This window comes from Heptranchias perlo, chromosome 36 (genome assembly GCF_035084215.1).
Source record: "Heptranchias perlo isolate sHepPer1 chromosome 36, sHepPer1.hap1, whole genome shotgun sequence".
NCBI lineage: Eukaryota > Metazoa > Chordata > Chondrichthyes > Hexanchiformes > Hexanchidae > Heptranchias > Heptranchias perlo.
The window spans coordinates 2,859,274-2,876,880 of record NC_090360.1 but is presented as its reverse complement, the minus strand read 5'-3'; the positions used below and the strand labels follow the sequence as shown (position 1 = coordinate 2,876,880).

Genomic DNA, 17,607 nt, shown 5'->3' with positions numbered 1-17,607 from the left:
CCTCAGTACTGACCCTCCGACAGTGCGGCGCTCCCTCAGTACTGACCCTCCGACAGTGCGGCGCTCCCTCAGTACTGACCCTCCGACAGTGCGGCGCTCCCTCAGTACTGACCCTCCGACAGTGCGGCGCTCCCTCAGTACTGACCCTCCGACAGTGCAGCGCTCCCTCAGTACTGACCCTCCGACAGTGCAGCGCTCCCTCGGTACCGCACTGGGAGTGTCGGCCTGGATGAGCTCAAGTTCATGGAGGTTGTTGAAATGTCAATCTTTGCCATTTGTGTTGTTGCAGAGAGTGTTTAATGTAAAGACCAGCTTGTTCGCCAAAGTCAGGGGGAGAGTCCGCCCAGGACTGGTCATTATTTACCTCCCAGCAGGCGAGGGAGGAGCAGGTTGGGCAGAGATCTGTGAGCGATCTACCCTCTCGGTCACAGGTCATTCAGGGCTGACGGGAAAGGGGGGGAGCAGAAAGGAAGAAAGAATGGGAGAGAACATTAGCATCCTGACATGCTGTTAAAAATTAAAACAAAATAATTGAATCGGCTACATTTCATCCCATTGTCCTTTGTAATTTCTTCATGTAAAATATTACAGTAATTTTTGCAGCAGTTTTTGAAACCTGAAACTGCTTTCAATAATCCTCCTTACTCCCCTTGGATTGTCAAGATCAGGAACTCAGTCGAACTTGGTGGAACAATTTAACTCTGTTTACATTTTAATCAGGATGTTAACTTGAAATTTTACAGGGCTTTTCTTGTGATTGAAAATGAAAGGGAGGACAGGTCAAACTAAATTAGTCATTGAAATAATAGACTTCAGAGTCAGCTGAAGGGAACATGGAAATGAACATCTGGTTTGTCAGCATCTGTAATGAGGAATGATTGGATAGGGTTGGGGTGGAGAGCCTGCACTGGATACGTTAATCTGTCCTTTCATCTTTTCAATGGTGAAATATCTGCTGCCGATTTCCAGTATATTCCATTTCTGTCAGTCAGCTGAAAATTCACTGCACCAACTTTAAAAAAAAATGTTTTGATATGTGGAGAGTCACGGTTTATTTCTCATCCTCAACTCCGCATTATCTGAAGCTATGGGACTTTGCTGGGCTCTGGTTATACTTTATTGAGAGACCTTCCCCCCCCTTCTGACTGAGTGAAGGGGGGTTTGAGAGATGCGTGCTGGCACAGAGTGGAAATCAATGCCGGGGGTTTCCATTCACCCCTCAAGATAGGAAACTAATCGCATTTGTAGATTGTTCTCGCAGCCTGTGCCGGAGAATAAACCCTCACTGCAGAAAAGGTGTCTTACCCACATCGCGACATACGGGATTTGTGTGCTCACAAAAATGGAACTGCTCGACAATAAAGCTCGTGTAGAACTCAGGGGGCCCTTATCTGCAGACTGTTCAAGTGTCACTCTAAATTTTCAGCATGGCTGCCCAGGAGAAGGCCCAGACTTAACCCCCAGTGACAGAGAGAGGAGGCCACACTGAATAGGAATTCACAAGTCTATACAGCTTCTACAAACTGAAGCACATGTGTATCGAGGAGCCCTCTCCAGCTGCCCCCCCCGCCCCCCCCCCATAGTTACAGGGCCCACTCCGAGACGTTTCATGCCTCACCAAAGAAACTATTTCTTTTCTAACGAGATCTAATTCGGGCTGAATAGAGGCACCGATATAGATGACATTTTCATTGCAAACTAACAAGTGAAGAAATTCAATTACAGCTGAAAGGGTCTCGCTGATAGCTCATTCATTTCATTTGTCTCCAAATTAGTTTGCATATAAAAGCCAGCCAGATCATCCATCAGCGCACAAAAAAAGCAAAAGAAAATATTTTTTATCGTTTAAAAAAAACGGGGGTTTGGGGGTGGAGGTGGGACAATGTGACCAGATTTCAGGACCAAACAAAAGAGACGCTGCTATTCTCCTGGGTGTCTTAGGTCCTCAGTCAGTGAGGTCGCGAGCAGCCGCCTTTTATATAGTGTTAGACAGTCAGATAATGTCACTTCAGCAAAAGCAGGTTAGCAGCAAAGTGACAGACTGAACCGAGCAACTGTCACAACATAAAGTCCCAGGCCACAAATCAGCAACAAAAGGGCATGGTTTTTTTTCACCGAACGAGGTCACCTCATAGAAAAGTTTTTTTATTTTAGTCGCCTGGAGTTCATTGTAAAGCTCCTTGAGTATCGTTCATTTTACTGAACCGATGTCACTAAAACAGATGATCTGGTCATTTATCTCATTGCTGCGTGTGGGACCTTGCTGTGCACAATGTGGCTGTGGCGTTTTCTACAGCGACTTCAAAAGTATTTAATTAGCCTTAAAGCGCTTTGGGACATCCTGAGGTTGTGAAAGGCGTTATAGAAATGCAAGTCCGTTCTTTATTTTGTTTAATGTGGTTTGACTTTGTTTTGATTTCAAGGCTCATTTTTGCATCACAAGTTTTGGATTTTAATTTTTGCGTTTCTGTCTTGAGTCTAAATCACGGTTCTGCCATTTGGTGCGGAGGAGCTTTATTCAGAAGTGGTCGAGGGGCCCTGAGTTTTGGGGAGGGGGGCTGCGCCTGACAGTTACACTGGATTTGGGAACCCCACCAGAATAGGAGGGGTCAACAAGAGGGCACCTCATTTGCACGGGGCCAACAGCTGCCTGCACCTCTCCAGGGGGCATGAGGGCAACTACCTGCCCACACGGTCCTCCATTAACCCCCCCCCCCAAGATATCGGGTACGGTAGCATAGTGGTTATGTTATGTTAATCCAGAGGCCCAGACTAATAATCCAGAGTCGTGAGTTCAAATCCCGCCACGGCAGCTGGGGAATTTAAATTCAATTAATTAAATAAAATCTGGAATTAAAATACTAGTATCAGTAATGATGGCCATGAAACTACCGGATTGTCGTAAAAACCCATCTGGTTCACTAATGCCCTTGAGGGAAGGAAACCTGCCGTCCTTACCCGGTCTGGCCTATATGTGACTCCAGACCCACAGCAATGTGGTTGATTCTTAATTGCCCTCTGAAATGGCCTAGCAAGCCACTCAGTTGTAAAATCTCGCTAAAAAAGATCATAATAAGAATAAAACCGGACGGACCACCCGGCATCGGACCACGAGGCACCGGACACGACAAAGGCAAACCAAGCCCAGTCGACCCTGCAAAGTCCTCCTCACTAACATCTGGGAACTTGTGCCAAAATTGGGAGAGCTGTCCCACAGACTAGTCAAGCAACAGCCTGACATAACCATACTCACAGAATGATACCATCAGCCAACGTCCCAGACTCTTCCATCACCATCCCTGGGTATGTCCTGTCCCACCGGCAGGACAGACCCACCAGAGGTGGTGGTACAGTGATATACAGTCAGGAGGGAGTGGCCCTGGGAGTCCTCAACATTGACTCTGGACCCCATGAAATCTCATGGCATCAGGTCAAACATGGACAAGGAAACCTCCTGCTGATTACCACCTACTGCCCTCCCTCAGCTGATGAATCAGTCCTCCTCCATGTTGAGCACCACTTGGAGGAAGCACTGAGGGTAGCAAGGGCACAGAATGTACTCTGGGTGGGGGACTTCAATGTCCATCACCAAGAGTGGCTCGGTAGCACCACTACTGACCGAGTCCTGAAGGACATAGCTGCCAGGCTGGGCCTGCGGCAGGTGGTGAGCGAACCAACACGAGTAAAAAACTTACTTGACCTCGTCCTCACCAATCTAACTGTCGCAAATGCATCTGTCCATGACAGTATTGGTAGCAGTGACCACCGCACAGTCCTCGTGGAGATGAAGTCCCATCTTCGCACTGAGGACACCATCCAACGTGTTGTGTGGCACTATCGTCATGCTAAATGGGATAGATTCAGAACAGATCTAGCAGCTCAAAACTGGGCATCCTTGAGGTGCTGTGGGCCATCAGCAGCAGCAGAATTGTATTTCAGCACAATCTGTAACCTCATGGCCTGGCATATTCCTCACTCTACCATTACCAACAAGCCAGGGGATCAACCCTGGCTCAATGAGGAGTGTAGAAGAGCATGCCAGGAGCAGCACCAGGCGTACCTAAAAATGAGGTGCCAACCTGGTGAAGCTACAACTCAGGACTACATGCATGCTAAACAGTGGAAGCAACATGTTATAGACAGAGCTAAGCGATTCCAACAACCAACGGATAAGATCAAAGCTCTGCAGTCCTGCCACATCCAGTCGTGAATGGTGGTGGACAATTAAACAACTAACGGGAGGAGGAGGCTCTGCAAACATCCCCATCCTCAATGATGGTGAAGTCCAGCACGTGAGTGCAAAAGACAAGGGTGAAGCGTTTGCAACCATCTTCAGCCAGAAGTGCCGAGTGGATGATCCATCTCGGCCTCCTCCCGATATCCCCACCATCACAGAAGCCAGTCTTCGGCCAATTCGATTCATTCTACGTGATATCAAGAAACGGTTGAGTGCACTGGATACAGCAAAGGCTATGGGCCCCGACAACATCCCAGCTGTAGTGCTGAAGATTTGTGCTCCAGAACTAGCCACGCCTCTAGCCAAGCTGTTCCAGTACAGCTACAACACTGGCATCTACCCGACAATGTGGAGAATTGCCCAGCTATGTCCAGTCCACAAAAAGCAGGACAAATCCAATCCGGCCAATTACCGTCCCATCAGTCTACTCTCAATCATCAGCAAAGTAATGGAAGGTGTCGTCGACACTGCTATCAAGCGGCAATTACTCACCAATAACCTGCTCATCGATGCTCAGTTTGGGTTCCGCCAGGGCCACTCGGCTCCAGACCTCATTACAGCCTTGGTCTAAGCATGGACAAAAGAGCTGAATTCCAGAGGTGAGGTGAGAGTGACTGCCCTTGACATCAAGGTAGCATTTGACTGAGTGTGGCACCAAGGAGCTCTCGTAAAATTGAAGTCAATGGGAATCAGGGGGAAAACTCTCCAGTGGCTGGAGTCATATCTAGCACAAAGGAAGATGGTAGTGGTTTTTGGAGGCCAATCATCTCAGCCCCAGGACATTGCTGCAGGAGTTCCTCAGGGCAGTGTCCTTGGCCCAACCATCTTCAGCTGCTTCATCAATGACCTTCCCTCCATCATAAGGTCAGAAATGGGGATGTTCGCTGATGACTGCACAGTGTTCAGTTCCATTCGCAACCCCTCAGATAATGAAACAGTCCGTGCCCACATGCAGCAAGATCTGGACAACATCCAGGCTTGGGCTGATAAGTGGCAAGTAACAATCGTGCCAGACAATGACCATCTCCAACAAGAGAGAGTCTAACTACCTACCCTTGACATTCAACGGCATTACCATCACAGAATCCCCCACCATCAACATCCTGGGGGTCACCATTGACCAAAAACTTAACTGAACCAGCCATATAAATATTGTGGCTACAAAAGCAGGTCAGAGGATGGGTATTTTGCAGTGAGTGACTCACCTCCTGACTCCCCAAAGCCTTTCCACCATCTACAAGGCACAAGTCAGGAGTGTGATGGAATACTCTCCACTTGCCTGCTTGAGTGCAGCTCCAACAACACTCAAGAAGCTCAACACCATCCAGGACAAAGCAGCCCACTTGATTGGCACCCCATCCACCACCTTAAACATTCACTCCCTTCACCACCGGTGCACAGTGGCTGCAGTGTGTACCATCCACAGGATGCACTGCAGCAACTCACCAAGGCTTCTTCGACAGCACCTCCCAAACCTGTGACCTTTACCACCTGGAAGGACAAGAGCAGCAGGCACATGGGAACAACACCACCTGCACGTTCCCCTCCAAGTCACACACCATCCCAACTTGGAAATATATCGCCGTTCCTTCATCGTCGCTGGGTCAAAATCCTGGAACTCCCTTCCTAACAGCACTGTGGGAGAACCGTCACCACACGGACTGCAGCGGTTCAAGAAGGCGGCTCACCACCACCTTCTCAAGGGCAATTAGGGATGGGCAATAAATGCCGGCCTCGCCAGCGACACCCACATCCCATGAACGATAAAAATAAGATAAACAAGTTCCAACCTTCCAGCCCCCTTTTAAAGCACTATGGGATAGTTTTCTACATTAAAGGTGCGACATAAATTGAGGGGGAGAGTGGCCGTGAACTGGGGGATCGAGGGGCAGAAACTTACCCCCAACTCGCAATCTTACCTCCAAACTCACAATCTTACCCCCCAAACTCACAATCTTATCCCCCAAACTCACAATCTTACCCCCCAAACTCTCAATCTTGCCCCCCAACTCTCAATCTTGCCCCCCAAACTCATAATCTTACCCCCCAAACTCACAATCTTATCCCCCAAACTCACAATCTTGCCCCCCAAACTCACAATCTTATCCCCCAAACTCTCAATCTTGCCCCCCAAACTCACAATCTTACCCCCCAAACTCACAATCTTACCCCCCAAACTCTCAATCTTGCCCCCCAACTCTCAATCTTGCCCCCCAAACTCATAATCTTACCCCCCAAACTCACAATCTTACCCCCCAAACTCACAATCTTACCCCCCAAACTCACAATCTTACCCCCCAAACTCACAATCTTACCCCCCAAACTCACAATCTTGCCCCCAAACTCTCAATCTTGCCCCCCAAACTCACAATCTTACCCCCCAAACTCTCAATCTTACCCCCAAACTCTCAATCTTACCCCCAAACTCTCAATCTTGCCCCTCTGCCACCCCCTCTCTAAGCTACAATGTAATCACCTCTCCCCCACCCCCAAACCCCTTTCCTATCCTGAATCCCATCGGGTTTTGAACTGAACTGAATGTGGGACCTCGGGAAGTGTTTGACGATTTTTGTTTTGTCGCGACTCTCGATAAAATGTTTAAAGTGCAGCAAAAAACTGGGGGGGAGAGAGGAGAGAGAAAGGGGGGGAGCGAGGGGGCTCAGACTGGGGGGGGGGGAGCGAGGGGGCTCAGACTGGGGGGGAGGGGAGCGAGGGGGCTCAGACTGGGGGGGGGGGAGCGAGGGGGCTCAGACTGGGGGGGGGGGAGCGAGGGGGCTCAGACTGGGGGGGGGGGAGCGAGGGGGCTCAGACTGGGGGGGGGGAGCGAGGGGGCTCAGACTGGGGGGGGGGGAGCGAGGGGGCTCAGACTGGGGGGGGGGGAGCGAGGGGGCTCAGACTGGGGGGGGGGGGAGCGAGGGGGCTCAGACTGGGGGGGAGGGGGCTCAGACTGGGGGGGAGGGGCTCAGACTGGGGGGAGGGGGCTCAGACTGGGGGGAGGGGGCTCGACTGGGGGAGGGGCTCAGACTGGGGGGAGGGGGCTCAGACTGGGGGGGAGGGGGCTCAGACTGGGGGGGAGGGGAGCGAGGGGGCTCAGACTGGGGGGGGGGAGCGAGGGGGCTCAGACTGGGGGGGGGGGGAGCGAGGGGGCTCAGACTGGGGGGGGGGGGAGCGAGGGGGCTCAGACTGGGGGGGGGGGAGCGAGGGGGCTCAGACTGGGGGGGGGGAGCGAGGGGGCTCAGACTGGGGGGGGGGGGGGAGCGAGGGGGCTCAGACTGGGGGGGGGGGGGGGGAGCGAGGGGGCTCAGACTGGGGGGGGGGGAGCGAGGGGGCTCAGACTGGGGGGGGGGGGAGCGAGGGGGCTCAGACTGGGGGGGGGGGGGAGCGAGGGGGGGGGGGAGCGAGGGGGCTCAGACTGGGGGGGAGGGGGCTCAGACTGGGAGACGGGGGGGGTTTCCCCGGTCCCACTGTATCGCGGACTGGCGGAGGGAGAGGGAGAGGGAAGGAGCTGCTCGCTCGGAGTTTATTCGCTGTAACACTCACACTGCTGACTCTCATTTCCTTTCGGGTTTGTTTTGGTGACGGGACTGAGAGAGAGAGAGAGAGGAGAGGGGGGTCCGCTGGATGGGACACGGGGAGAGGTATTTGCAAAGGGCGCCGGCTGGAATTGTATCTTGTAATCCTTTTGCACCTTGCACCTGTCTGACCCTCTCCCTCTCTCCGACCCTCTCTCTCTCTCTCTCTCCGACCCTCTCTCTCTCTGACCCTCTCTCCCTCTCTCTCTGACTCTCTCTCTCTCTCTCTGACCCTCTCTCTCTCTGACCCCCTCTCTCTCTCTCTCTGACCCCCTCTCTCTCTCTGACCCCCTCTCTCTCTCTCTCTGACCCCCTCTCTCTCTCTCTCTGACCCCCTCTCTCTGACCCCCTCTCTCTCTCTCTCTGACCCCCTCTCTCTCTCTCTGACCCCCTCTCTCTCTCTCTGACCCCCCCTCTCTCTCTCTCTCTCTGACCCCCCCTCCTCTCTCTCTGACCCCCTCTCCCTCTCTCTCTGACCCCCTCTCCCTCTCTCTCTGACCCCCTCTCTCTCCCTCTCTCTCTGACCCCTCTCTCTCTCTCTCTGACCCTCTCTCTCTCTCTCTCTGACCCTCTCTCTCTCTCTCTCTGACCCCCTCTCTCTCTCTCTCTCTGACCCCCTCTCTCTCTCTCTCTCTGACCCCCTCTCTCTCTCTCTCTCTGACCCTCTCTCTCTCTCTCTCTCTGACCCTCTCTCTCTCTCTCTCTCTGACCCTCTCTCTCTCTCTCTCCTCTGACCCTCTCTCTCTGACCCTCTCTCTCTCTCTCAGGTTTCACACAGATTGCACGACAATGGTTCGAATTCTGGCTAATGGGGACATCGTGCAAGATGACGACCCTCGCATCAGGAAAACCCTCAACGCCGGGAAGATCTCAACAGACCCCGCCAGGTAGATGTCAATCTCTGGGCTGACCCGGGACGGAGGGAAGGGTTAGAAGGATGTTGCATCATTGGGAGATTATTTTTGTTTTTGCAAAGCTCAGCGGTTTAATAGTAATTCATTTGCAACCTATTAATGCGGAGGATTACAAAGGGGTCACGTTCCAGGATTGAATTGAGATTTATTGAGCAAAGTTGTGTAGTCCCAACACATTTCTGCCCATTTTCCTTCTCATCCCACTTAGCAAAACAAAAAACAAGTTTCTGTTTCGAAAGAAATGCTTTTTTACATCTGCTGCTCGTGAGTTTTGAAATGATGACCCACCCCCTTCCAAAAAAATTTTCCTGGGCTCTTGCTGTGCCACATGAGGGTCAGGGGAGCAGGACCTCCGCCCTCCTGACCCATCCCAAGTCCAAAGATCAGGGGGTCACTAGAGCAGGTGGCTTCTGGCGTTCCCGGGATGACCATCCAGTGAGAGGGACCAGGAATTTCCCGTTCTGGCAGAAGATATTCAGAGCAGTTGTGATTTCAGAAGTTGCCACTTCCCAAAGACTAATTTCACCTTTCTGGTAGATAAATGTTCCCAATCAGTCAACGTCCTGTTGGTTTGGGCGAGCGAGGCAGAACTAGTGGGGTTTCTGACACGTGATATCATCCCACCTCTCCTAATGACGTCTATAAGGAGGAGCAAGTAGTCACCATCCCCCCCACGCCCACGCCCCACGCCCATACGCCCCACGCCCACCCGCCCCACGCCCACCCCCCTCCGGTAGAATTTCATGGTGGAGTAAAAAGGGGCAGACATTGAGCGGACCCAGTGTGTTTACCAGCTCCTTTGGTCCCTCCAACAGGCTACAGCTTTCGGAACCCAACCTTAGCTTCACCTAATCACTGTTCCTGTACCTGTTTTGTCTTCTCTCCTGACCTTTTCAACCTTGGGGACGACCTGAACTTTGAACCTGTGCCTAGGCTTCTCGGTTTAAAAGGAAACCTTTATTGAGTGACTGATGCAGTAAAGCCATACTCAATTTTATATCTTATTGATGCCATGTGTAAAAGCACAAAACTATTTAGTGTAAGATCAATAAGACAGATGGTTTCTGGATTATACACAACGGGTGTGTACAGCCCTAAACCATCGAGCCCTGTCATTGCCCAGTGATTCACAGCATGTTCTATCAGTCGTGTTACAAACATTTCATTATGAGCTACAAAAAGTTTGTACGGGCATAATTTGAAATTAGACACATGAAATTTGTCCTCCGCTTTTGACCAGTGGTTATTGCCAGAATCTGCTGCCATGGAAAAATGTTCCTTTCTCCTCCCCTGAATGCAGTCACTCCTTGCTGAGGTAATAGGAACAGGAGTGGGCTATGTGGCCCCTTGAGCCTGTTCCGCCATTGTATTAGATCACGGGTAATCTGTATCTCAACTCCCATCTACCTGCCTTGGTTCCCTAACTTTTAATACCCTTACCTAACAAAAATCTATCTATTTCAGTTTTTAATTTTTCAATTGGCCCCCAGCCTCAACAGCTTTTCGGGGGAGAGAGTTCCAGATTTCCACTCCCCTTTGTGTGAAGAAGTGCTTCCTGATGTCACCCCTGTATGGCCTAGTTCTAATTTTAAGGCTATGTCCCCTTGTACAGTTCCACGGACACGTTGTTCCCAGGCACCTCCCCAAAGTGGCCATTATTCAACCCTTGAACCTTCACCAGTGAGTGTCAGATTGTTCTTTGACCATGGGGAGCGTTAGACCTGAGCCTGGGCCCTCTCCATCCGACAGGCGTTGCTGGACACTGATCAGGAGTGGACACTCTTTGATTTTTCCCTTCCTAGCCCAGGGATGCTGAGGGCAATTATTACGCTGGGCTGGAATCAACTAACTCAGCATAGCCCGGGGATCAACCCTTGGGACCTCCTGGTCTTCATGATCCACTTCCTGATCCGTTGAGGAGCCCACAATAAAAATAATTTGATAGAGTCAAATCGATTCATGTTTTGTTTGCAATGTAAACTGGTTGCTTTTTAACTGATAATACTCTCAATGCAACTTGTTGTTGTAGAATAGCAATGTAGTAAAACGTCCCAAGGCGCCTCACAGGAGCGTTAACAACACAGTTTTAATCAAATCAAACAAACTGTGTGATTATAACATCCTGTTGGGCATATTTGTCAAATCATTTAGAATCACAGTGCGCTACACTTGTCACAAGGTTATTTTTCACAGTATATGGTTGGAACCTAGAAGCTAATTTGTTTTGTAAATGTTCTAATGTTGTTAATGAAGTTGTTCATGTTTTCATAGTGGAGGCTGTTAGGAATGTGAATTTTGTAATAGTGTGTATATATTTATATATATCAAAGTCTACAGTCCTGTGTCTATATTAATAAGGAGTTCAGACACAAAGTCAAAATGCTTGCAGGTTTATTAAAGATTAAATGTTACATATTCTCATGCCCAACAAGGAGATCACAAAGGATTCCTGCCACACAGGTACGCACATTACAGCTCACCCCTCCAGCTCTCTCCCTCCTTCATCTCTCAACCTATGGCTATGATTTGACACCATTTATAGTGTTGTTAGCTGCACCCCATGCCCCTTCCTCCCACTCTCAATCTCTGTTCTGATATCTTATGGTCTCAAGTTGTACAGAAAAACATTGGTGGTTTAGGGTCAGCAGGACACAAAAGAAGCCAAGCTACCAAAACATCGACATCGAGTCCCCAGTTTAGAATGATAAAGCAAATCTCGATGTAAATATGTATCAGTCGGCCGTCGAGAATGCCTCTTGTCCAGATATCGTACTGTTAGTTGCTTTTGTAGTCTTTAATTCTAAGATTTAACTACAGAACATAAAATGGACCCTTTGTGTAAAATGAATTTCTTAACTATTTCTCAATTTTAATCTCTAACAGAGGCCAGTATCAGGAGTGCACAGTTTGTGGCTCCACAATACTCTCCGTCCAGGGTCCGCCTGCGATTTTATTCTCTCCTCACTCTTTCCTGACACCCGTTGACCTTCTACTTTAGGGAACGTTAAAGGGCCTGTTTCAGTGATGCAGCACTCCCAGTGGGGAGCTCTGCTCACCGGAGCTGGTCACGCTGCATAGCAGTGAACGCCCATCCGGAAAACCACAGGCACACGGCCTATGATTCACTGGCTGACACGGGGCTGCCCACTGAGAGTGTGGGACTGCAGAATTCGCCTTTAGTTTCTCCTCTTTACGTATCCTAAAAACATCAAACAATGCGATTAATATCTCTCTAATTCCCAATTCCCCTTTCTCAACACTTAACAATCCACCTCCCTTTTTAAAGGTTGATCTTGAAACATCTCCCTGAGAATCTGTTCCACTTTTCTGTGAGGAATTATTCTAATCTGTAACCTTGATCATGGCTTGTGAATTTTGCCCTTTAAGCAGGCTGACTATAGTGACGATGATTATGAATGAGTACACGGGTTACGGTAGTGTTGTGACTCTGTCACCGGACTAATAATCCAGAGACTGTAAGTTCAAATCCCACCAGTTTGAGAATTTGAATTCAGTTTTTTTTAAAGAAAATCTGGAAATAAAAAGCTGGTATCAGTAACAGTGACCGCAACACTGTCGGATTGTTGTAAAAACCCAACCTGTTCACTAGTGTCCTTAAGGGAGGGAAACCTGCCGTCCTTACCCGGTCTGGGCCTATACGTGACTCCAGTCCCACACCAATGCAGTTGACTCTTGGCTGCCCTCTGAAGTGATCCAGCGAGTCACTCGGGGCAACTAGGGATGGGCCATAAATCCCGAGAACAAATTAACTAAAAATAGAATGATGCTGGAATATTGATTTTTTTTTTTTCTGTCCTTATCTTATCCCCTCAGGGTTTTATTCATTACTCAGAGAATGCAAATCATCCTCACCAGGGACAGGCCAACGAAGGTCGCTCGCTCTTTACAGACATGAATCAGCAATTGATTAACATGGGCTTCCCGAGGTGGAATCTGGGAAATCAAGTAATTGAGCCAATCATGTCCATCCTTCTGATGCTGCTGATAATGTTGGTGGGAGTGCGAGGCCTTCTTCTGATTGGAGGGCTCTACCTGTTCTCTCAGCTTAGTCAACGGTAATTCCAGCGCTTTCTGAGTTTTTATCGCCATCTGTCTACAAGTATTCATAATTTTCTTTTTCCTTCTAATTGTAAAAACTGGTTAACAGAAGATATTTACAGTTTAAAATAGAAAACAAAAAAAGTGATTATTTAACCATCAACTAACTTCAATGAGATTGTTTGTCATTTTTATCCCGTTGGATCGTCATTGAAATAAGTGTTTTGTAAATGTGGACTTTGAAAAAAAATCATTCCTCAGTCTAATTGCTTTAGGAGCAACTTTACATTTGAATCTTTGTGCGCTGATTTGCCAAGTTAATTCAAGTCAGTCAGTCAGAATCTATCCCTTATCCATTGGCTTAAAGAGCTCAAACAATAAACTGATTCTCTCTGACGAGGCAGGCAGTAGGACCCTGGAGTTGCTTTGCTCTGTGTGAGCTGGAGGTCAAATGTTAAGGGTACAGGTGTGACTTATACACAGCAATCCAATCACATCACGATGGAGAGTTAACTAATGTTCGACAATCTGTGGCTGATGGGAACAGGAGACTTTTACAGAATTGCTGGGCTTCTCTGTACACAGAAACGTGAAAACAAAGTGTAAACAGCATCACTAATAAAATCCAATCCATATTTATTTATTGGTTATTCTCGCTTGGTATTTCATGGGAATAGGAGGAGGCCATTCAGCCCCTCGTGCTTATTCCGACATTCAATCAGATCATGGCTGATCTGCACCTCAACTCCATTTACCCGCCTTCGATCCATATCCCTCGATACCCTTCCCTAACAAACATGTCGATCTCAGTCTTGAAAGCTCCAATCCACAGCCTTTTGGGGAGAGAGTTCCAGATTTCCTCTGCCCTTTGTGTGAAGAAGTGCTTCCTGACTTCACTCCTGAATGGCCTGGCTCTAATTTTAAAATAGTGCCCCCTTGTTCCAGATTTCCCCCAAGTTTTGCCCAACATTAAGAGAAGCTTGCAATTCTGAACAAGTCTCCTGTTCCCACCAGTCACAGTTCCTTAAACAAGTTTATATTCTGCCTTGTTTTGCGTGTGTCCAGCTCTATGGATACAGCTGGGTGTTTGTACAGACTGAGCAGTGACTTTGTGCTGTAGGAACTCGACAATGTCATCTGGAGGGTAACTCTGTCAGATTGGAAAAGTTCCCGCACATTGTTTCACACCCGAAGCATCTTCTCTGCCTCCCCGCTCATTCCCAACACCCAGCGTTAAGGTGGTTATTAGTAATCCAGCTAAGGAAAATCTCGGATTAAAATCATTGATATAGTACAGGGTACGGGACGGTACCATGTCCCTTTGACTCTAAAGCCTGGGCTTGAATCAAATTCACACTGAGAGAAAAATGACTTTTGTTCACTCAGTCAAAAGGTCATAGATTCCTGGGAATTAACAGCAGTTTGTCATTCACCCATCACACTGGTCACTTTCAACTAAATCTGTCTGCCCTAATCTCATTCCCCGGCCCTGTCCCCATAGTCTTTATTTCTTTTCAAACAAGTGTCCATGTCCCTTTTAAATAACTTTATAGTTTCTGCCTCAAAAGCCATTGTAGTAAAGCATTTCCATCTCTTTAAAGGCAAATCATTTTTTGCCCCCTATTTGTGGTAGTATCCCTTTAATTTCCTCAGGAGCCCTTTAAGTTCACTATCCACCTCCCCCCCCCCTCCCCCCCTCCCCCAAACACCTTTGGTCATCTCCCAGTCCTAGTCTGAATATGGACCTTGAAGGTGGAATCCCAGGAAGTCCGTGGAATCCCACCCCTTGCTGAAGTCCAACGAGACCTCCAGCTGCCATGTTTCTAGATTCTGGGGCACTGTGGAGAATTGTGCCAATCACCAGCTCAGATACTTTACAAGGAAGTCCCGACTGACACTTGCGAGCTCCCCAACCAGACCACGTCGTAAGTGAGGTGACTAACCAGGCACAGAGGATTGGGAAGCTGCCCAACAATTTCTGGGAGATTCTCGGGAGCTCTCAATGGCTGAAACCCCGGGGTGGGGAGGTTTTCCTGGTTCCCAACCGCTGTGGGTGAGCAAGTTAGTGACTGAGACGACCGGCTTCATCAACTCTACCTCTAGGGTAGACGTCGAGAAAATGTTTCCACTTGTGGGGGAGTCCAAAACTAGAGGTCATAAATATAAAATAGTCACTGATAAATCCAATAGTGAATTCAGGAGAAACTTCCTCACCAAAAAGTGGTAAGAATGTGGAATGCGCTACCATAAGGAGCAGTTGAGGCAAATAGCAGAGATGCATTTAAGGGGGAGTTAAATAAACACGAGAGAGAAAGGAATAGAACGTTATCCTGATAGGATGAGATGAAGTAGGGAGGGAGAAGGCTCATGTGGAGCATAAACGCCGGCATGGACCAGTTGGGCCGAATGGCCTGTTTCTGTGCTGTAGTTTCAGTGTGACTCGATATAACCAAAGTGCCCAATCTGATACAATATCATCACGTCACTTATCATTTGGGTGTAATCGGGCTGCTCGGCTTCTGAGTGGTATGTGGCATCAATCTGCTGTCTTCCTTCTGTGGGTGATGGAGATCCAGTAGTTTACCATCATGACTATTGTGTCACCCTGTCTGTTTTACTGCACTCTTCGTTGTACGGTGCCATTGAGAGTAGACCCAGTGGAGGATCTTAATGAAGATTGTGCATTCCTCGCATAGTTGACTAGCACATTCACCAAATTGGACTCGAGGACACCTTGCTTCAGGGGTGATGGTTCGCTCTGCTTCTCCAAACATCTCATCCTTACAGTCACCTCTGAAATGATGCTGGTGCTTTATAACGACACTGGGGATTTGGAAGCAGAAGAATCATCTGTTCACAGTTAAAGGAGTCATTCTTGGACCGACCATGAACTGGAAATCTTTGCAATAACAATGTTTCTAGAGGATTGAAAACCATGAAATAAATCGATTATCTTGGACAATGGACAGAGTGCATCTGATTTGTATTTATTATTGAAACTTCTATTTCAGAAGTTATGAAATTTGACACAATTGTGGTTTCTTATTAATGAGTAGAGTCTGTGCTTTTCGCTATTATTTTTGAAAAATTTCCCAGGTATTTTTGGATTTTTCAAAGGCAGAAAGAAAAAAGAAATTGGAGAAAGAAATAATTATTGAATAAAAGTTTGTGCCTGTAACCCACGGTCTCTGTCGTTTCTCTTCCCATGGTGCTTTAGGTCTAGTTGAAGTATCTCTGCTTCAGAATTAGGAAGGAAAGTACGGGAGATGAATGTAGGAAAGTGAGACGAACATTCGCAGTTCTTACCCAACTGAGATAGAATCACAGGAGGAAAAAGCCATTCAGCCCATTGCTCCAAAACAATTGAAAAATTGGTAATTATGTTGATTAGAAATACCCACAGCTTCAACAGCCTTACACTGTTGGTAGGGTGCTGTGGTTTTGCAAGCAAGATATTATCCATCTATGGTGATGTTGCTTCACTAGCACAGACAGTTTGAAATGAGTAAAGTGTAATCTGTGTTATACTCTCCCTTCAGTTCCCACATTCGTTCCCTTGACATCAGAGTCCTGTAAGCTACATTCATCTGCCGAGCCAGGTGACTTATTTCTACTTGTTAAGAGCTTTTCGGTTTTACTCAGATGAATTTCACCCAGTAAGACAGTTGTACTTTCTGCCTGGTTATTAGGGACATGTGTTCCTGTTCTCCGTAAGGTTTTGTGTAGGGTCGGAGGAATCAGACCTATTGTAGAAACAAAGAGCATCATTTGTAACAAAATCAACCCTGCAGTATTGAGCTATCGCCTGGAACTCGAAACACAAAGAACAAATAGCAGTGAAGACAAAACCTACCAGACCTACACTTCACACGTTAAGCGGCTAAGATTCCCAATGACTGTCCTTTCAATGGGCAGACTGCAGACTGCGGCTCCATAAACTACAATTGCAAATAAAGACCTGGGAAAATGCAGGTCTGTGAGATGTTGATGTTTCAAATTTAAAGTTCAGCTCATTGTCCTGTTGTTTTCATGAATCCCCTCCCCCACTTTAATTCAGTTTTGGGAACTTGAGTAAGATTATTTCAAGCTCTATAGAGCCTGCCCTTTACAAACTGACCCCTAACCTGCTGGGCAACAATCTCACCGTGCAGTTAATTCAGTTATTTTCCGTTCCACTTTTAGAGTAGTGATTTTCAAACTTTTCAATGTGAGGGACACCCTGCAAATATTAATACAGTCCCAGGAGCCTGCTGTCCATAACTTCCTAAAGACAATGTCAGCTTCTCAAAGGAAAAAACAGTGGTTCACCTCACCCTGTCAGCATATCCTTCTATTGTCTCTCCCTCATGTACTAATCTAGCTTCCCCTTAAATCCACCTATGCTATTTACCTCAACTACTGCTTATAGTAGTGAGTTCCACATTCTCACCACTTTCTGGGTAAAGAAGTTTCTCCTGAATTCCCCATTAGATTTATTAGCGACTATCTTATATTTATGACCCCCCCTCCCCCCACCACGAGTGGAAACACCTTCTCTACATCTACCCTATCAAACACTTTTGAAGACCACTATCAGGTCACCTCTCAGTCTTCTCTTTTCTAGCGAAAAGACCCCCAACCTGTTCAGCCTTTCCTGATAAATATATCCTCTCAGTTCTGGTATCATCCTTGTAAATCTTCTTTACACCTTCTCCGCTGCCTCTATATCCTTTCTATAATATGGAGACCAGAACTGTGCCCAGTGCTCCAAGTGTGGACCAACCAAGGTTTGATACATCTTAAGTAGGACCCCGCCTACTTTTAACGGAAGCCTTGCCAAGATCCT

General features: G+C 47.9%; 1 protein-coding gene across 1 annotated transcript; it reads left to right on the top strand.

The window, feature by feature from the left end:
- Positions 1-7,795: 7,795 nt before the first annotated feature.
- On the top strand, positions 7,796-15,748 carry LOC137304006 (protein FAM241B-like). The gene is given in 4 exon segments (XM_067972398.1): positions 7,796-7,875; positions 8,577-8,656; positions 8,659-8,696; positions 12,558-15,748. Coding segments are annotated over 4 exon segments (381 nt in total). The 5' UTR covers positions 7,796-7,858; the 3' UTR covers positions 12,804-15,748.
- Positions 15,749-17,607: the final 1,859 nt, after the last annotated feature.